Source organism: Myxine glutinosa, chromosome 4 (assembly GCF_964187855.1).
Source record: "Myxine glutinosa chromosome 4, kmMyxGlut1.1, whole genome shotgun sequence".
Classification (NCBI taxonomy): domain Eukaryota; kingdom Metazoa; phylum Chordata; class Myxini; order Myxiniformes; family Myxinidae; genus Myxine; species Myxine glutinosa.
Window position 1 is genome coordinate 147,480,894 of NC_136264.1, and position 21,360 is coordinate 147,502,253.

General features: G+C 47.7%; 1 protein-coding gene across 6 annotated transcripts in view; it reads left to right on the forward strand.

The window, feature by feature from the left end:
- Positions 1–21,360, forward strand: part of LOC137425345 (uncharacterized) — a 143,222-nt gene that overhangs the window by 86,240 nt on the left and 35,622 nt on the right. For 4 of the 6 annotated variants that reach the window (XM_078776579.1, XM_078776581.1, XM_078776582.1 and 1 more), the window contains exon 2: positions 21,169–21,269. In XM_078776579.1, the coding sequence (XP_078632705.1) occupies positions 21,169–21,269 (101 nt within the window). Of the gene's footprint in view, positions 1–15,176; positions 15,855–21,168; positions 21,270–21,360 lie in introns of those variants that run through there. The other 2 variants (XM_078776585.1, XM_078776580.1) reach the window with 2 other exon arrangements.

Here is a 21,360-nt window from a genome sequence, read left to right on the forward strand (position 1 = left end):
AACCATTGGCCCTCTTACACTATGGGTTCTAAAAACCAATTCCCATTGGCCAAACTGTGGTGCTCTTCAATTTGGGGTCTCACTCCCCCGATTCATCTCCCGGTGCCCTCGTACAATTTCTGGGCTGCGACGTGTACCTCTCCCAGTGGGTCTACCCACCTGCACACCTCCACCACTGCAGTTGCCTCCGAGCTTACCTGCTCCTTACCCTAACCTAACTACCTGGGGAAGGCCCTCTGGCACTCTCCCCACTCGGTGCCCTCTCTGGCACTGGGCTACCCGGGTCCATCCTCCGGATCCTCGGGCCCCACCCACAACTCTACCGGCTCCCAGAGCCCACCTGCGGCCTCACCTGGCCGACATCCTCACAGTGGTGGAGTGCCCAACCAACTACACACACTAACAGGCTACACGCCCAGCCATTTCCACAACACTAATGCACCCATTCACAACACCATTCTGCAACCGCACCACAAATGCCAATATCCAACCACAATTTACCTGCACCCTCTACCTAACACTTACACTACCCGCCCCGGGTGCTCGTGAAAGGGGTCCACTCTTCCCCCATCCACACCTTCGCACCATGCACACCACTCCGTACCACTCACTCCAACTCTCTCCACACACCTGTACCTGCACACCTGTGCTCTCACACCTGGTGCCACCTGCACCCTTCTCTCCCCAAGCGCATTCGCGCTGATCCACACACTCACTACTCATACACTGCTCCACACACCTGTCCAGTTGCACACCTGTGCAATCACACCTGTCCAGTTGCACACCTGTGCAATCACACCTGTTCAATTCTCACTCACACGGCATCATCTCAGCTAACTACTCCCTTCTGAAACTTGCGCTTCCCAGTCGTCCCTTTAACTATTGCGCTCCCTCGTCATTATAATCCACACTAATCTACCTGCGTCCCCACTACAGGTATCAGTCACTAACTAACCTTAACGTTACCTAAGGTCATCTTCTCTAGATCCCTACACACAATATCCTAACCCACCCGGGCTAGTTTTCACTGCCATACACCCCATAAGCTATTGCTCCTCTGCCCCCCACATGGGAAGGATGGTGGATTTGCCATCCCACCACATCGGGGGTCTCTCACTACCAATTTTGCACATCAAATTTCAACAAATTAAAAATTTGCCAATCACTACCCATCATCTGCCAATCACTACTGCCAATCCCTTGCCAATCATCAAATTTTGTTTTTCTCTAATTTTGGGTCCAAAACACTAACCTCATCACCCAGTCTACTCACTACTACCTCTCGGTGCGCCAATCCCTGTCCAAAGCCCGGCTTCGTGAAGCCAAGCAATGGATGCTGGTTGTTTTGTGCCAGCGGCTGGATGCGTCCAGCACTCGGTGCAGGGAAGGAGGTTTACCCGGCCCGAGATCCCACGCATCACCTCGGCGTGGAGCCATCCAATGTCCCGATCTCGACCTGCCGGCACGTCTCAACAAAACGTGGTCGCCATAACGACCCTTCCTATCGGGCTGCAAGCTCCGCCTAGTGGAGCCTGGACGCGGCCGTTCAAAGCGAGGCCCGGCACGCACCGAGGGCCTGCTTCGGCTAAAAGTCGTTCTAAACTCTACCCCGTCTAACGTCGATGCTTCACCTGCATGCTTACATCCCGCAGCCCGTTCCTTGCTCACACATCCAGCCGTGCCCATGCTCCTCGTACCTTTCCTTACACACCCAGGTACACTCATTCCACTCACAGCCTTGGTCACACACCTGACCACCGAACACTTTGGCACACATTCGTCGCTCGCACACCTCACCAATACACCTCTTCGCGCCCCCTCCTCTGTCACCTCCTCTGTGACAATCACAGGTGTGCTCTCATTCGCACACCCAACCACGTGCCTCACTACCAATTCCAGCGTGCATTCCCACTCACGCTCTACCATTCCAGGTGTGCATCCTTCCATCCCAGGTGTACATCCTCGCTCACCTGTCACAACTAACTCACGCTCCATGTCACTCTCACTACTTTCACCTCCACTCGTGACAACGCACTCACCCTTACTCTTGACAGCACACTCTTTCCTCATGCACCTGTCCTTCACACACCTTTCTCGCGCACACTCTCCCGTTACACCCTCTGTAACACTCACCACAGGTGGACACTCTTCCTTACTTCTGACAGCGCACTCTTTCCTCATGCACCTGTCGGTCACACCCCTTTCTCGCGCACACTCTCCCGTTACACCCTCTGTAACACTCACCACAGGTGGACACTCTTCCTTACTTCTGACAGCGCACTCTTTCCTCATGCACCTGTCCGTCACACACCTTTCTCGCGCACACTCCTGCGCACACTCTCCCGTCACACCCTCTGTAACACTCACCACACCGCGCTCCCATGTGCTCCCTCGCACACACGCTACGACCGACTCACTCTCGCCTGCACACTCACTCCTTGGTACACACTTTTTCCTCACACACCCCAGAGTCGGACTTTCTCGCACACCTCCTTTTTCGCACACCAGACCTGTCGCACACTTCACCAACGGCCTCTCACGAACACCCGGGTCCATCTCGACCCCCAAGCTTCTTAAATCCCCTGGCGCATCATACGCACGACCATATTGGTCACCACTTACACCGGGTCCTCTTCCTCTTCGCTTCTCCTCCATCACCTGCGAATCCCTCATCCGGTTAATGAGCACATCACGATCCAAACACAGACTTTGGACCAATTCTTTTATCTCCTCTTTTATCTCCTTGTTATCCCCTCTCCGTCGCTTCTTAATTTCGCTCACCCCTTCTTCCACTTCTTCTAATTTGTGCCTCACCTCTTTTATTCCCCGGTACGTCTCCTCAAGCTCATCCTCTAAGGCTACCTTGACCGTTTCCATGTGCGTCCTCACCTGCCGGTCCTTCGTCTCCATTACCTCTACCACCTCGTCCAACCTCGTTGTCAGTCCCTCACGTACCATCTGACATTCCCTCTTCGTCGCTATCAAGTCGTCTTTTAGTTCTTTCTGTGTCACTTTTAACCCTCCTAATACCGCAGTGTTCCTTTGAACCTGCTCCGTTAGTTCTTTTTGTCCCTCCGTCAGCTGTTCCACCTCCTGCGTCAGGACCTCTATGCCCCCCTGTAACTTTACAGTCCCCTTTCTCACCTCCTTCTCCATGTGCTCCCTACAGTGCCTCACCTCCTCGCGCACTCCTCCGACCTCCTCACTCACTCCTCTTCTGATCTGCTCTCCCATCACTTGCATCTCCTGCCCAGATGCCACCCTCATCTGCTCCATTTCCTCCCTGTGAGCATCCAGTTTGGTTTCTACCCCCATTCTGACCCCCTCTATCTGCTGCCCCATTTGGTTAACTTCCCTTTCCGCTTGGTCCCTCATGTCCCTCAATTTGCCTTCCATACTGTTTTCTAACCCCTCTAACCCATTTTTCACTCCCTCTATCTGATTCTCCTGGGCAGCCATTCTGTTTTCTACCCCCATTAACCCATTTTTCACTTCTTTTATCCCGTTGTCTAACCCCTCAAATTTCTTGTCTAACTTCCCAATTTTCTTGTCTAACTCCTCAAAATTATTGTCTAACTTCCCAATTTTCTTGTCTAACTCCTCAAAATTATTGTCTAACTTCTCACCGGTACCCCTCATTTGGCCCTCCAATCGCTCACCCTGAGCATCCATCCGGTTTCCCAACCGCTCACCCAATCGCTCATTATTAGCCCTCGTTTCCTCCCTCATTTTCTCGCTATTCTGGGCCATAAGGGCCTTCATTTGTATGAAAAAAAGGCCCCAATCCATCGGGGGCGCTGCCACGGTCGCTGGCGCGGTGATCAGCGAGGCGCCATTTTGCGCGCCCGCTTCTTCGTGCGTGACGGCGCTATTTTGCGAACCTGCCGCCCTCACTGCTTCGCTCTCCTCCTGTCCCTCATTTTGGTCCTGGATCGACCCTACCTCACTCTCCCCTACCGGACCCCAGCCGTCTTGATCCGCCATAGCGCGACTTGCAAAATTTCGAGTTTCGTAAAACAAAACAAATTTCGGCCGCTCCAAATTTTGACCAAATTTTTTTTTTTTTCTCTATTCGTTTTTTTTTTTTTTCAAAATTTGGTCGGGCCTCGAATCTCACTCCCGACACCAATTGTTACAGACACGACTTTGATGTTAAGGTGGGCCGAGCGGAATGGCCGTCGTGTCCGCACAAATTACCCGATTGTACTCGAACGTCGACGAAGCCGCGCTACGCTGGCTCAATAGGAAAGAGAAGACACCCGGCTGGGTTATAATGACACAATACGACACCAGGGGTTCAGTTCTCAAGACCTCCGGAGGAGGTTATATTCGTGCGGAAGGTCAGATTACAGGGACGAGAGGTACATCATAGGAAGACAGGCACTTAGACACAACCTTATATTATTCCCGACAGACCACAGAGAAACAGGACAAAAACTGACTCACACGGGGATTGATGACAAGGAAAGCGGGTATTCGATGGCCAGCACAAGGTGCACCTTGTGCTCAGGGACAGGATGGCGCGGCCCAACAGATGCAGGAGGTCTCTCAGCGCTCGAGGTGGCGTCTTGTCGTCTCAAGCTGGGGGCGCATCTGACGTCACGTCCGGCAAGCGGCTGCGTATATCCGGCGGGGAGTGACACGCCCTCGGCTCGTTAGCTCCGCCCAGATGGAATCGGTCCGCCCTTCTTATTGGGTGCGGGGGGGGTTTACCAGGCTCCGCCCTTGACGAGGAGCTGACAGCCAGCCCCTTCGTGGTAACCCCGTGGGGCGCATGGATAATGGCGGCTAACCGAGCCGGAGGGAGGACGCACACTCCCCGCGCGCGCCGTTGTTGTAGTTGTTGTTGTTGTAGCTGTAGTTGTTGTTGTTGTTTGGGGAAGAAGATGGGAGGAGGTATGGGAAGGTCCTAAACTCACTACTGGTGCCATATAATCACATTCTGGTGCAACGAAGAGTCATAATTAATGGAAACGAGGCCTTAACTGACATAGATTAAGAATAACTAGGAAGATGTCCGAAAGTTGTCTACGTGTGGTGCGGTGGACCTGGGCACGACATTTAATGGGGGAATAAGGGGAAGGTCGGCTCTACTGATTGTTATTTACATGCAATGGGACTAGGGAATGGGGGACTGGGGAAAGTTGGGGAGTATTGGAAAAAATAGGGGAATATTTACAAGCGGATATGGAGGCCAAATTCCATATTCGCAACAGTATTATGTATATGTATGTCTATGTATATGTATGTTTGTATGAATGTAAATATGTGTATATGTAATTATGTATGTATGTATGTATGCATGTATATGTATCTGTATGTATGTGTGTGTGTATATGTATGTGTGTGTGTATATATATATATATATATATATATATATATATATATATATATATATATATATATATATATATATATATATATATATATATATATATATATATATATACATACATACATGTGTGTATGTACAGTGCATTCAGAAAGTATTCAGACCCCTTCACTTTTTTCACATTTTGTTATGTTGCAGCCTTATGCTGAAATCGTTTAAATTCATTTTTTCCTCATCAATCTACACTCAATACCCCATAATGACAAAGAGAAAACAGGATTTTAGAAAGTTTTGCAAATTTATTAAAAAGAAAAAACTGAAATATCACATTGACATGAGTATTCAGACCCTTAACTCAGTACTTAGTTGAAGCACCTTTGGCAGCGATTACAGCCTCGAGTCTTCTTGGGTATGATGCGACAAGCTTTGCACACCTGGATTTGGGGATTTTCTGCCATTCTTCTCTGCAGATCCTCTCAAGCTCTGTCAGGTTGGATGGGGACTGTCGGTGAACAGCCATTTTCAGGTCTCTCCAGAGATGTTGGATTGTGTTCAGGTCAGGGCTCTGGCTGGGCCACTCAAGGACCTTCACAGAGTTGTCCCGAAGCCACTCCTGCGTTGTCTTGACTGTGTGCTTCGGGTCATTGTCCTATTGGAAGGTGAACCTTCGGCCCAATCTGAGGTGCTGAGTGCTCTGTTTCAGGTTTTCATTAAGGATATCTCTGTACTTTGCTCCGTTCGTTGTTCCCTCAACCCTAACCAGTCCCCCAGTCCCTGCTGCTTAAAAACACCCCCACAGCATGATGCTGCCACCACCATGCTTCACCGTTGGGATGATATTGGGCAGGTGATGAGCGGTGCCTGGTTTCCTCCAGACATGACGCTTAGAATTGAGGCCAAACAGCTGGTTTCATCAGACCACAGAATCTTGTTTCTCACAGTCTGAGAGTCCTTTAGGTGTTTTTTTGCAAACTCCAAGCGGGCTTTCATGTGTCTTTCACTGAGGAGAGGCTTCCGTCTGGCCACTCTGCCATAAAGCCCAGATCGGTGGAGTGTTGCCGTGATGGTTGTCCTTCTGGAAGTTTCTCCCATCTCCACACAGGATCTCTGGAGCTCAGCCAGAGTGACCATCGGGTTCTTGGTCACCTCTCTTACCAAGGCCCTTCTCCCCCGATTGCTCAGTTTGGCCGGGCGGCCAGCTCTAGGAAGAGTCCTGGTTGTTCCAAACTTCTTCCATTTAAGAATTATGGAGGCCACTGTGCTCTTGGGAAGCTTCAATGCAGCAGAGATTTTCTTGTAGGCTTCCCCAGATCTGTGCCTCGACACAATCCTGTCTCTGAGCTCTGCATGCAGTTCCTTCGACCTCATGGCTTGGTTTTTGCTCTGATATGCATTGTCAGCTGTGAGACCTTGTATAGACAGGTGTGTGCCTTTCCAAATCATGTCCAATCAATTGAATTTACCACAGGTGGACTCCAATCAAGGTGGAGAAACATCTCAAAGATGATCAAGAGAAATGGGAGGCACCTGAGCTAAATTTCAAGTGTCATAGCAAAGGGTCTGAATACTTATGTCAATGTGATATTTCAGTCTTTTCTTTTTAATAAATCTGCAAAACTTTCTAAAATCCTGTTTTCGCTTTGTCATTACTAGGGCATTGCCCGTACTATATCTATATCTAAAATTATATCCCCCCCCTCTATTTACATGAAATGGTTTGGTCCAAAGCGAACGGCTTCCGGAGTTTGGTAAAGAAATCGCCATCGCGTGCACAAACGCGCAGGAAAGCGAATGAATCGCAAATTCGTTTTTATTAGTTTTAAAACATAGTTTAACGCCAACATAGTTTGCAAACGTGAAATAAATGAATACGCTCTCAAATGTGCCATCCGAGGCAGAGTGTGTCCGCCACGTTCGGCACACGCGATAGTTCGCTGCTCTCTGATTGGTTGAATCGTTTTTTGGACATAGCTCGGTAAGTAATTGTCCGATTAATATGAAACCTTGAAAAGGCACATCCTCGGGTCCCCAGCAATATACCTGGCAAGTTAAAAGTATATCGGACCCGTGGTTGTCGAGAAACAGCGGTCACAGACAAACAAACGTACAAACGTACAAACGTACAAACAGAGATTACTGGAATTATAGATAGATAGTACAGCGGATAAGCTCTCATATTTTAACAAATTGTGCATTTTTTGAGAAAAGCATGAAATTTCTAGCATAGTTAGTAGATACCATAATGTTTATTTTCCGATGTGGAGGGAAGTCAGATTTGACCTCTGAGGACCGTGAGAGGTCAAATCCAAAATGGCCGCCAGTCCACTGGGTCTAATATACATATACATATGTATATGTATGTATATGTATCTACATCTATATCTATTTATATGTACGTACACTACCGGTCAAAGATTTAGAACACCTAAAATTTTCCAGTTTTTATTGAAATTTATGCAGTTTAATTTCCAGTGAATAACCTGAAATGGTACAAAGGTAAGCAGTAAACTGCTCGAAGTTACAAAAAAAAAAAAGTTTAGATAAGCAAAAACGGGAAAATAATGTACATTGCACAGTTTTATTGTAAAAAAAAAAAAAAAAGGCCTTCTTCAGGGAACAAGTAATGGGTTAACAACTTACAGCTGTTCTGCAGCAATGTAAGTAAATTAAGCCTTGAAAGTTGATGCAAACAATTCCTACATGTGTCCCAACCTCTGCTGATTACTTGATTACAAACCCCCTGTCTGTAAAAAAGCAGTATTGGAACAGACTGTTATTACACCCTCTGAAGCATTATTTGGACAATATTGCACTGCAGGAAGTAGTATATTGGAAACTGGAGGAAACTCTGACAGGAAGAGGTCTGGCAGACCCAAAGCCACAACAGAATCAGAAGACAAGTTTATGAGAGTCAACAGCTTGCGTGGTAGGCGGCTCACATGACAACAGCTTCAAGCACAGCTTAACACTGGTCGAAGTAAGCAAGTCTCAGTTTAAACTGTGAAGAGAAGACTTCGAGCTGCAGGTTTGACAGGTCGAGTGGCAGTAAGAAAGCCATTGCTAAGATGGCAAAATAAGAAAAAGAGACTTCCCTGTGCCATGAAGCACCGTCAGTGGACGACTGAAGACTGGAAGAAGGTCTTATGGACCGATGAATCAAAATTTGAAATCTTTGGTTCATCACGCAGGGTTTTTGTACACCGTCAAGTCGGCGAAAGGATGGTTACTCAGTGTGTGACACCAACTGTCAAACATGGAGGAGGAAGCGTGATGGTCTGGGGCTCTTTTGCTGGATCCAGAGTCGGCGACTTGCACAGAGTGACAGGCACCCTGAACCAAAAGGGCTACCACAGCATTTTGCAGCGCCATGCAATACCCTCTGGTATACGCCGAATTGGTCAGGGGTTCATCCTACAGCAAGATAATGACCCTAAACACACCTCCAGGCTATGTCAAAACTACCTTCGAAAGAACAAGAGGGTAGGCTTCAAATCATGGAATGGCCAGCACAGTCTCCAGACTTCAACCCCATCGAGCTGGTTTGGGATGAACTGGACAGAATAGTGAAAGCAAAGCAACCTACAAGTGCAGCACATTTGTGGGAACTTCTGCAACAGTGTTGGGAAAAACTTCCCGAACAATATTTGATTTCCATTGTACAAAGAATGCCACGAGTGTGTTCGGCGGTTATATTTGCAAAAGGTAGCTACTTTGCTGAGTTAAAAAATTAAATTAAATTTTGTTAAATAAAATGATTCTATGATTTCTTTTTTGATCTCCAATTGTTTATTTGTTCTATGCTTAATTTCACAGTACATTGAGATGTTAAACTGCATAAATTTCAATGAAAACTGGAAAAATTGAGGTGTTCTAAAACTTTTGACCGGTTGTGTATGTATATGTATCTATCTATATATATATATATATATATATATATATATATATATATATATATATATATATATATATATATATATATATATATATATATATATACACTGTTTTGTTCATGGCATAAATTTATTCATCCGGACCTGTTTATCAAGTTTATCAAGTGTTTTTTAAGTTAAGTTGTGTTTTATCGAGATTATAAAGTGTTTTTTTTGGTAGATTTTTAAAATGTCATCGCACCAGTCTGTGGTGTGTGCACAAGCGGATATGTCATGTAAGCTGGGTAATGTATTTAACGTGATGAAGCTGCAGCGTGACTGTTATGGCTTTTGATAAGGCCATCGAGGGCTCCCTTTGGTGGCTGTTAGAGGATTTCAAAGTCACACTTCTTCACTGTGAGCACGTTGAACCGCGCACACTCTCCTAAGTCCACAAAGTCCATGCCGCACAACTAGCAGGTGTAAACCTGGCACCTGGCTACTTAGACTGGAGTTGGTTCTCGGCTCGGATTACCAAAACGTTGAATAATCCGTTTTGGCTTGTTGAAGTTGCCTCAAGGCTAAATTATTCTTCAAGACAGCCCATTAATGTACGCTTTTGTAATGTCACATGGACAGCTCACACTGCCTAAAATTATAAGTATATTATCCTGATTTTTATATATACAAGTCAGGAGACGACGATGGTTCAGGAGCGAGCGGTATTCAATGACAAAGGACGGAATATAAGCGAAACAGGCCCGGACAGGCCAGGCCCGGAAATGTCAAAACGAAGGTTACTGACCTTGAAATGAGATAGAAAATAATGTATAATCAGTTATGAGGTTAGTTACCTACATAATACCGAAAATTCGCTGAAAAATGAAATGAATGAAAAAAAAATGAAAAATCGAGCTCCGTGGGGCTAGACACATGACATTGGCCTAACCAAATACCGAAACCCCTGTCAGATTCCACCAAACCCCTCGGAGAAGATGTAGCTTGAACTCGATTACCCCCTAAAAAGACATCTTTTTCGGGCCTGGCTCCGCCCACAATGAGCGCAATACACCCACTCTAGGCAGGACACAACTAGATCATGATATCGACCTCCCACCCAAATTTCATCAAGATCGGATGATATCATCGGGTAGTTATGCTGCGGACAGACAGACACACAGACAGACGCACATACATGACGAATATAGTGGTCACTTGATAACTCGTGAACCAATAATTATTAACAGGCTACCTGGTGCTGCCCAGGTGGGGTAAGGGAGTAGGGAGGTTGCCCAGTGCTGCCTGGCTAGGTGAGCTTTTCCCAGTGGTGTTTTGGGACGTGTTGGTCATTGAAAAGCTATGGAGTTATTGGCCTCATGGTGGTTGATTTTTCCATGCAGGCTGATGGCGGAACTGCCTCACCCCACATCCCAATTTACATTTTATAGTTATGGTTGCCTTAAAACGGATGTCAGGGCCAATGGACGGTAGGTTAAAACCTTGCCCGGATTCTGAAGTACCTACACAAAAGTTGAGGCCTCTTGGTGCAACTGTTCAGCTGTGAAAGTATAATGTACAAATGCACACAAACACACGAAAATATGTATATCGATGTAATGGAGATCCGTTGAACATTTCACGTGTCGAAGCAGATCTGGATGGGTTGCCTCTCCGACACATTATACCGGCCTGACTGGCTGATGGCGATTTGGGGTGGGGTGTTTGAGTTTACATTTGGCCAGGGTGCCGACGATAACTCTACTAACTGGCAGACGGTATCCCCAGTTTAACATTCATCCGTGGGACGACACATCCACTGATGAAATACCTTGCCTTGGATGACAGTTTATAGCTGGTTTGGAATTCAAACCCAAGCTCGCCAGTTCGTAGGCGAGAATGTGTACCTCTAGGTCTAGGGCCTAGGCCATCCTGCCAGCCCATGATCTTTACATGATCTCAGTTTTTGCTTCATTAAAAAATTAAACTTATTTTGAAGCATTAAATTTGATGTTTAAGCATCACATTTGTTTGCTCATTCACTGTCATATATAACAGTTTATCATTCCTTCCCTCAAAAAGGGCCAAATACATTTCGGGGGAAAATATATTGTTTAGAATGTTCCTCTAACAAAGTGTATGTATGTATGTATGTATGTATGTATGTATGTATGTATGTATGTATGTGTATGTATGTATGTATGTATGTATGTATGTATGTGTATGTATGTATGTATGTATGTATGTATGTATGTATGTATATGAAATAAAAAACAATACTGGCTTAGTACCACAGATAAGAAGTGCGGAGAATCCATTTGAAGAATGAACACTATGTAATATGAGGAACCTCTTTTATTGTCCCCCGTCGCACCACGGAGCCAAAGGGGGACTATGGTTTTCCCCTGAGTGTGTGCGTCCGTGTGGGCATGCGTGCGAACGTGCGTACATGCGCAAGTGAAGGACCGAATTCTAATTTGGTGTGTGGGTGCAACCCACGTCAAAATCCAAGATGGCCGCCGCCATGTATGTCTGACGCCATGTATGTCTGAACCTTGTGAGCGGAATATCTTGGAAAAATAAGCGAAGTACCAACTTCTAATTTGGTGTGTGGATGTATCGAGGCATAAGGAAGAACGCTATTGAAAATTGGGTCGCCACGTCAAAATCCAAGATGGCTGCCACCATGTATGTCTGAACCTTGTGAGCGGAATATCTTGAAAAATAAGCGAAGTACCAACTTCTAATCTGGTGTGTGGGTGTATTGACGCATAAGGAAGAACGCTATTGAAAATTGGGTCACCACGTCAAAATCCAAGATGGCCGCCTTGCGTCTTCCACTTTGTCAACTCACATCACTTCAACGACGGGGGACCTAGGCGTAACGCTTGTTTCCATCCATTCTGAAGTTGGTGGTTAAAAAAGAAATTCATTTGTTTAAAATGAAACTTTAAAACTTTTTCTTCCAAAAATCTTTCACTATTCTTGTTTCCAAAGTGCTGTGTCTTGGGCAATTCGCACTAGATATATTCCATATGCAGGGCCAAGTTTTGATACCTAATCATTGATGAATGTCTGAGTACCTGCACCATTGTGGAGATAGATTGTAATGTGTATCGGATGGTGACGTACAAGAAACTTCCAACTCGGGGCATTAAAAAAAGACTGGAAAACATGGAGCAAAGGAAATGTTGTGGAGTTGTGGATATGAGGCCGGGAAGTACAGAATTTAAAAGGGACTAGAAACACCCACTCCCTTCGGGAGGATTGGCAAGTCGTCTTCCACCAAAAGTGGGTGAGGGGGGACATGGAGGGTTGTGCCCATGATCATGTTACTTCCAACACGTATGCAAAATTTGGTGGCGATCGGCCCATATCTGTTTTTTTTCTATGGTTTTCAGATGTTCATTCATTCATTCATACATGCATACATGCATGCATACATATAATTGCTTCTGTCATCGAAGGTGGATGGAGGTTATGTTTTCACCTTCGGCTGTGAACAGAATATCTCAAAAGGTTGTGGACGGATTTGGATGAAATTTGGTGGAGACGTTGGGTGTGTAACAAGAACCAAATGATTCGATTTTGGTGAAGATCCAAATCCGGATACTAGAATTTTTTTTGTGATTATTCACCAAAAAGTTGTGGATTGATTATGACAAAACCAGGTGGATGAGTTGGTTAGGTGACTAGAACAAACTGATTTGATTTTGTTTAAAGGTCCGGATCCAGATCCAGCCTATCAGTGGGATATAAAACATAAACTGTTCAGCCTGGTGGAGGTATGGACTCTACCTCGTGCTGTTCTAGTTTCATATGGCAGGATGGGAGGTAATAATTAGTCCTTTAACCACTATGATCCAATTTGGACATCTTCGCCTTACAACACCATGGTTGGTGTGAGTCGTAGCACAAGGCAGTTACTTACTGAGGGTCGTTGCCCATGGCGGTTGCTGAGGGTCTTACCCCAAGGTGGTTGCTGAGGGTCGTACCCCAAGGTGGTTGCTGAGGGTCGTGGCTCACGGTGTTGCTGAGGGTCATGGCTCACGTGGTTGCTGAGGGTCATGGCTCACGCGGTTGCTGAGGGTCATGGCTCACGTGGTTGCTGAGGGTCGTGGCTCACGTGGTTGCTGAGGGTCGTTGCTCACGTGGTTGCTGAGGGTCGTTGCCCATGACGGTTGCTGAGGGTCGCGGCCCACAACGGTTGCTGAGAGTCGCGGCCCACGACGGTTGCTGAGGGTCGCGGCCCACGACGGTTGCTGAGGGTCGCGGCCCACGACGGTTACTGAGGGTCGCGGCCCACAACGGTTACTGAGAGTCGTGGCTCATGGCGGTTGCTGAGGGTCGCGGCCCACGACGGTTGCTGAGGGTCGTGGCCCACGACGGTTGCTGAGGGTCGCGGCCCACGACGGTTGCTGAGGGTCGCGGCCCATGACGGTTACTGAGGGTCGCGGCCCACAACGGTTACTGAGAGTCGTGGCTCATGGCGGTTGCTGAGGGTCGCGGCCCACGACGGTTGCTGAGAGTCGCGGCCCACGACGGTTGCTGAGGGTCGCGGCCCACGACGGTTGCTGAGGGTCGCGGCCCATGACGGTTACTGAGGGTCGCGGCCCACAACGGTTACTGAGAGTCGTGGCTCATGGCGGTTGCTGAGGGTCGCGGCCCACGACGGTTGCTGAGGGTCGCGGCCCACGACGGTTGCTGAGGGTCGCGGCCCACGACGGTTGCTGAGGGTCGCGGCCCACGACGGTTGCTGAGGGTCGCGGCCCACGACGGTTACTGAGGGTCGCGGCCCACGACGGTTGCTGAGGGTCGCGGCCCACGACGGTTGCTGAGTGTCGCGGCCCACGGTTGTTGCTGAGGATCGCGGCCCACGACGGTTGCTGAGGGTCGCGGCCCATGGTTGTTGCTGAGGGTCGCGGCCCACAGTTGTTGCTGAGGGTCGCGGCCCACGACAGTTGCTGAGGGTCGTGGCCCACGACAGTTGCTGAGGGTCGCGGCCCACGGTTGTTGCTGAGGGTCGCGGCCCACGGTTGTTGCTGAGGGTCGCGGCCCACGGTTGTTGCTGAGGGTCGCAGCCCACGGTTGTTGCTGAGGGTCACGGCCCACAGTTGTTGCTGAGGGTCGCGGCCCACGATGGTTGCTGAGGGTCGTGGATCACGGCGGTTGCTGAGGGTCGTGGATCACGACGGTTGCTGAGGGTCGCGGCCCACGATGGTTGCTGAGGGTCATGGTTCACGTGGTTGCTGAGGGTCATCGCTCACGGTGTTGCTGAGGGTCATGGCTCACGTGGTTGCTGAGAGTCATGGCTCACGCGGTTGCTGAGGGTCATGGCTCACGTGGTTGCTGAGGGTCGTGTCGTGCCCACGGTTGTTGCTGTCAGCTTAATACAATACCCCGCTGCCTCTCTACACCCAATCTACACGTCTGTGTCAAATTCCCAGGTTCACTCCTGTGTTCCAATAATTGTTCATTTGGTGCACTATGTTGTGTGTTGTTCGGACTGCGCATGAAGAGCTACTCGATGGTGATTCGGTTCACTTTTTAACAATCCTGCAGGGGCGCAATGTATGTCTTGGTGTACCTGCAAAATAATAAATAAAATGAAACATTTGCATATTTTTAACTTTGGTAAACCTACGTACTTTGTATGATTCCCTTGAATCCCTCTTCTCCTTGAAACTCGCTTCCTCGTTTATTGTCTCTTCCACCACTCACTTATCTTCCAATGTCCATGGACCTGTAATTCCCCACTTCTGTTACTATACAAGTCCCCTCTCGTCACCAAATCACTGCTCTGCCCCCCCCCTTTACTTCCACCTCCCCTTTACTTCCACCTCCCCTTTACTTCGCCCCCTTTACTTCCCTCCCTTTACATCCTCCCCCCCCCCCTTTACCTTCCCCGCCCCCTTTACTCCCCCATTTTTACTTCCTCCCCTTTACTTCCCCAACTCCCCCTTCACTTACTCGCTCTTCTTTTTACCATCTTTCGCTTCCGCTTTACTACGGCTTACACTCCCTTTCCTCTGCCCCTTCCTCTGTCCGCCACCTTTCGCACCCCACCAGCTCCCCAAATTCCCGCCCTCTCTTCTCGCTCCACCTCTCTGCGAAGCGCCCGACATTTCGCTCCCCATATCTTCCTCTGTTGTGCGTCCATCTCTTGTCTCTCCCAGACAAACAGTCTGTCTTCGAAGTCAGTGTATCCTAGAAAAGTGTGAGGGGACGGCAGAAATCGACATAAAGCAAGGAGAGCGGAAGGACACAGTATGGTACCGCGCAGCGATTATGCGATTGACGAGGAGGAAGAGGAAGAGACTGGGAGAGCGCGATCGTGATGAGGCAAAGACCTGGCGATCGATCTCCATGAGGCAAGGACCTGGCGATCGATCCCCATGAGGGAAACACCTGGTGATTTATTTTGGTGGGGAAAGATCCTGGCGAGTGGTCTTTGTGGGGGAAAGACCATAGTGAGCGACCTTTGTGGGGGGAAAGACCTTGGCGAGCAATCTTGGTGAAAGAAAACCCTTGGCGAGTGATGGTCATGTGGGTAAGACCTATGGCGATCGATCTTAAGGTGGAAGGGCCAGAAAATCCTGCCGAGTGATCTTGATGGGGGAGAGACCCTGGGAGAAAGACACTGGCGAACATCCTTGGTGAGTACAAGACTAACAGTAACAAGTGATCTTCATAATAATGATTTCCCTTACAAGGAACTTTGACACAGGAGGCCATTAGGCATTAGGCCCATCAAAGCCAGCACAGTTATTACCAACCTATGGTTGTTTGTCCATGTTTTATCCTTTTAGATGCTGTATGAGTGTCAAGCAAGGTAGCAGCACGTACCTTTTTTAGGTCTTTGGTTTGACTCAGCCGGGATTAAAACAGCCGACCTCCCAGAGAGAATACTTTAACCATCGCACCACAAGGCTCATTAAAGGGAAATACCGCGGAAGGAGCGAACTTGGTGAGGGAAAGACCCTAACGAGCGATCTTGGTGAGGGAAAGACCATAATGAGTGATCTTGGTGAGGGAAAGACCATAATGAGTGATCTTGGTGAGGCAAAGACCCTAACGAGTGATCTTGGTGAGGGAAAGACCCTAACGAGCGATATTGGTGAGGGAAAGACCTTAACGAGCGATATTGGTGAGGGAAAGACCCTAACGAGCGATCTTGGTGAGGGAAAGACCATAATGAGTGATCTTGGTGAGGGAAAGACCCTAACGAGCGATATTGGTGAGGGAAAGACCCTAACGAGCGATATTGGTGAGGGAAAGACCCTAACGAGCGAACTTGGTGAGGGAAAGACCCTAGCGAGCGATATTGGTGAGGGAAAGACCATAATGAGTGATCTTGGTGAGGGAAAGACACTAAAGAACGATCTTGGTGAGGGAAAGACCCTTCGGAGCGAACTTGGTGAGGGAAAGACCCTAATGAGCGATCTTAATGAGGGAAAGACCCTAATCAGTGATCTTGGTGAGGGAAAGACCCTAAGAAGCGAACTTGGTGAGGGAAAGATACTAAAGAGCGATCTTGGCGAGGGAAAGACCCTAAGGAGCGAACTTGGTGAGGGAACGACCCTAACGAGCGATCTTGGTGAGGGAAACCCAAAGGAGCGAACTTGGTGAGGGAAAGACCCCAACGAGCGATCTTGGTGAGGGAAAGACCCTAATCAGTGATCTTGGTGAGGGAAAGACCCTAAGAAGCGAACTTGGTGAGGGAATTATACTGAAGAGCGGTCTTGGCAAGGGAAAGACCCAAAGGAGCGAAGTTGGTGAGGGAAAGACCCTAACGAGCGATATTGGTGAGGGAAAGATACTAAAGAGCGATCTTGGCGAGGGAAAGACCCTATGGAGCGAATTTGGTGAGGGAAAGATGCTAAGGAGCGAACTTGGTTAGGGAAAGACCCTAAGGAGCGAACTTGGTGCGGGAAACCCTAACGAGCGATCTTGTTGAGGGAAAGACCCTAACGAGCGATCTTGGTGAGGGAAAGACCCGAAGGAGCGATCTTGGTGAGGGAAAGACCCTAAGGAGCGAACTTGGTGAGGGAAAGACACGAAGGAGCGAACTTGGTGAGGGAAAGATACTAAAGAGTGATCTTGGCGAGGGAAAGACCCTAAGGAGCGAACTTGGTGAGGGAAAGACCCTAAGGAGCGAACTTGGTGAGGGAAAGACCCTAAGGAGCGAACTTGGTGAGGGAAAGACGCTAACGAGCGATCTTGGTGAGGGAAAAACCCTAAGGAGCGATCTTGGTGAGGAAAAGACCCTAAGGAGCGATCTTGGTGAGGGAAAGACCCTAAGAAGTGAACTTGGTGAGGGAAACACACGAAAGAGCGATCTTGGCGTGGCAAAGACCCTAAGGAGCGAACCTGGTGAGGAAAATACCCTAACTAGGGTCTTTCCCTCATCAAGATCTCTCGTTAGGGTCTTTCCCTCACCAATATTGTTTGTTAGGATCTATCCCTCACCAATATCACTCGTTAGGGTCTATCCCTCACCAATATCGCTCGTTAGGGTCTATGCCTCACCAAGATCGCTCGTTAGGGTCTATCCCTCACCAAGGTCGCTCGTTAGGGTCTATCCTTCACCAAGATCGCTCGTTAGAGTCTATCCCTCACCAAGATCGCTCGTTCGGGTCTTTCACTCACCAAGATCACTCATTAAGGTCTCGCCGTCACCACACTTGCTCCTTAGGGTCTTTCCCTCACCAAGATCACCCATTAGGGTCTTTCCCTCACCAAGATCACTCGTTCGGGTCTTTCCCTCACCAAGTTCGCTCCTTAGGGTCTCTCCCTCTCCAAGATCGCTACCGCTTTATCTCGATTTACTATTTGGGGGAGGTTGGAGTAAAGACTGGGTGAGAGATCTTGGTGGGGAGGGAGGGAGGGGGGCGGGGGGGTTGGTCACCTTGGTGGGGGAAAGACTCAATCCATGGGTGAGGACTGTATGAAAATTTTGGTTTTGGAGGAACTCTGTCAAACAATATTGTTGACTGAAAGACCCTTGCGAGTGATGATGTTAGGGGAAAGACCCTGGTGAGGTATTGATTGGGGGGAAAGACCCTGGCGAGTCGTCTTGGGAAAGGGAAAGGTGGGGAAGGGAAGACTGGGTGAGTGATATTGATTAGGGAAAAGGTAAGTGTAAAAAGTGTGGGGTTATGTGAGGGGCCAGAAAGCGAGAGGACGTAGAAGGGGTGCGAAATGCCTCTGTGTTGTGATGCTGTTTGTTCATTTGCTCATGTTGGTAACAAGCCTCAGATTACGTCGTTGGAGGACGGTGGTGGGGGAATCAGCAGGGAAGACTGGATGATTCTAGTTTTACTGAATTTGAGAGTACAGTATTTGGTGTAAACAAACATTGCCAGTCTGTTGTACAAGAAAACATGGAACATGTTTCCTTGGACTGGTTGGGAGTGTGACCGTTTTGAAACTAGGACGATGGTGTAACCTTGCTCACCTGGGAATGTACGGGCCTCGCCAACTTTCGTACAACCACCCTTGTTTGCAACCAAAATCTGTGGATTTGTTGTCGTTTGTCCAAAACCACTGCTTGGACAACAATGTTATACCATAAATATTCACTTAGAACTGTGTTCAGTACAGTTTGATGTCTGTTTGTGAGTCGTGTTCTGCTTCTTGTATGCAAAAAGACTGGCGAAAGCGTGTGAAGCGTGCTTTACAGCTATTGCATACGAGAGTGGGCCCAAAGCTCGTGAAGTCCGGCTTATAGATTGCATGAAGGTTAACGGTGTGGGACAAAACGTTATCCCTGATGAGCAAACGAGCAAGACTAGCCATGCTCATTGTTGCGAAGGGTGCATGGGGTTACGCAGTTGGTGTGTTTTGTTCAGCGAGACTTTGTCGAAACGCTTCGCTCTGCCCCACCCTGAGCTCTGAATCATTGCGAGGAGTATTTCTGGCTGGTTAGCCCTTCGTTATTCCCCTGCTTCGTGGGATCCCCGTCTTTCCTCCTATGCCATGTTGGCACGGCTGCATGCTCCTCAGACCGGAATTCCGCTGGTAGGGGATGCTGGCATTCTTGGGTAATATGAAGTCTATGACTCGTTTTGAAATCTTCAACACTTTTGCCTTTATTCCTTTATTTGATCGTTCTTTGGAGCCTTTTGTAAATCATGGTGGTGGGATGCTGTCTATTCCTTGCAACTATGTTGTCTCGCTGTATGTTGCATTTAACCCATTCCTTGCCCAAGTAGGCAAATATCTGGTTTGAATGTTGCTGTTCAATGAAAGGAGTATCTATATTGTGAGATTTCTTTGCAACAAATGTGATGCTTGGCAAAGCTTGTTCAGGTCAATATACACTACCAGTCAAAAGTTTTAGAACACCTCAATTTTTCCAGTTTTTATTGAAATTTACGCAGTTAAATGGTCTCGATGTAATCTGAAATTAAGCATAGAACACATAAACAATTGGAGATAAAAAATAAATCATCGAATCATTTTATTTAACAAAATATAATTTAAATTTTTGACTCAGCAAAGTAGCCGCCTTTTGCAGATATAACCGCCGAACACACTCGTGGCATTTTTTCTGCAATGGGAATCAAATATTGTTCGGGAAGTTCTTCCCAACACTGTTGCAGAAGTTCCCACAAATGTGTTGCACTTGTAGGTTGCTTTGCTTTTACCCTTCTGTCCAGTTCATCCCAAACCAGCTCGATGGGGTTTAAGTCTGGAGACTGTGCTGGCCATTCCATGATTTGAAGCCTACCGTCTTGTTCTTTTCCTCGAAGGTAGTTTTGACATAGCCGGGAGGTGTGTTCAGGGTCATTATCTTGCTGTAGGGTGAACCCCTGACCACTAGACATATACCAGAGGGTATTGCATGGTGCTGCAAAATGCTGTGGTAGCCCTTTTGGTTCAGGGTGCCAGTCAATCTGTGCAAGTCGCCGACTCTGGATCCAGCAAAAGAGCCCCAGACCATCACGCTTCCTCCTCCATGTTTGACAGTTGGTGTCACACACTGAGGAACCATCCTTCCGCCTACTCGGCGGCGTACAAAAACCCTGCGTGATGAACCAAAGATTTCAAATTTTGATTCATCGGTCCATAAGACCTTCTTCCAGTCTTCAGTCGTCCACTGGCGGTGCTTCATGGCCCAGGCAAGCCTCTTTTTCTTATTTTTCCGTCTTAGCAATGGCTTTCTTACAGCCACTCGACCTGTCAAACCTGCAGCTCGAAGTCTTCTCTTCGCAGTTGAAACTGAGACTTGCTTACTTCGACCAGTGTTAAGCTGTGATTGAAGCTGTTGTCCCTTGAGCCGCCTATCACGCAAGCTGTTGACTCTCAGAAACTTGTCTTCTGATTCTGTTGTGGCTTTGGGTCTGCCAGACCTCTTCCTGTCAGAGTTTCCTCCAGTTTCCAATATACGACTTCCTGCAGTGCAATATTGTCCAAATAATGCTTCAGAGGGTGTAATAACATTAACAGTCTGTTCCAATACTGCTTTTATACGGACAGGGGGTTTGTCCAAGCAAACTGGTATACGTAATCAAGTAATCAACAGAGGTTGGGACACCTGTAGGAATTGTTTGCATCAACTTTCAAGGCTTAATTTACTTACATTGCTGCAGAACAGCTGTATGTTGTTAACCCATTCCTTGTTCCCTGAAGAAGGCCTTTTTTTTTTTTACAATATAACTGCAATTTACATTATTTCCCTGTTTTTGCTAACCCAAATATTTTTTTTAACCTCTGCCTGTTTTAAAGCAGTTTACTGCTTACATTTGTACCATTTCAGGTTATTCACTGGACATTAAACTGCATAAAGTTCAATAAAAACTGGAAAATTGAGGTGTTCTAAAACTTTTGACCGGTAGTGTAGGCGACGGCACCTTCTGAAATGCATGATGTTACTGCAACGCAAACGCATCCACCGATTTTGCTCATGAATTGTGCAACTTATCGTTTGAATCTAAAGTGATGTAAATTATGTGCATTCCTTTTCAGCGGAGGGCAGTGAAAATGCAGGCTGGGGTCGGGCAGCTGGAGGCACCAACTCTTCCTGTGTACATGCATGCTGCCTGGACGGATACACCCTCGGTACCAAGGTCGGCGAACATCGTCGTTAGATTTAATGTTGCCTTTCAATCTCTGTTACATCATTTCGCTTGTTGAGGTGCACTTCTGACTCATGAGATT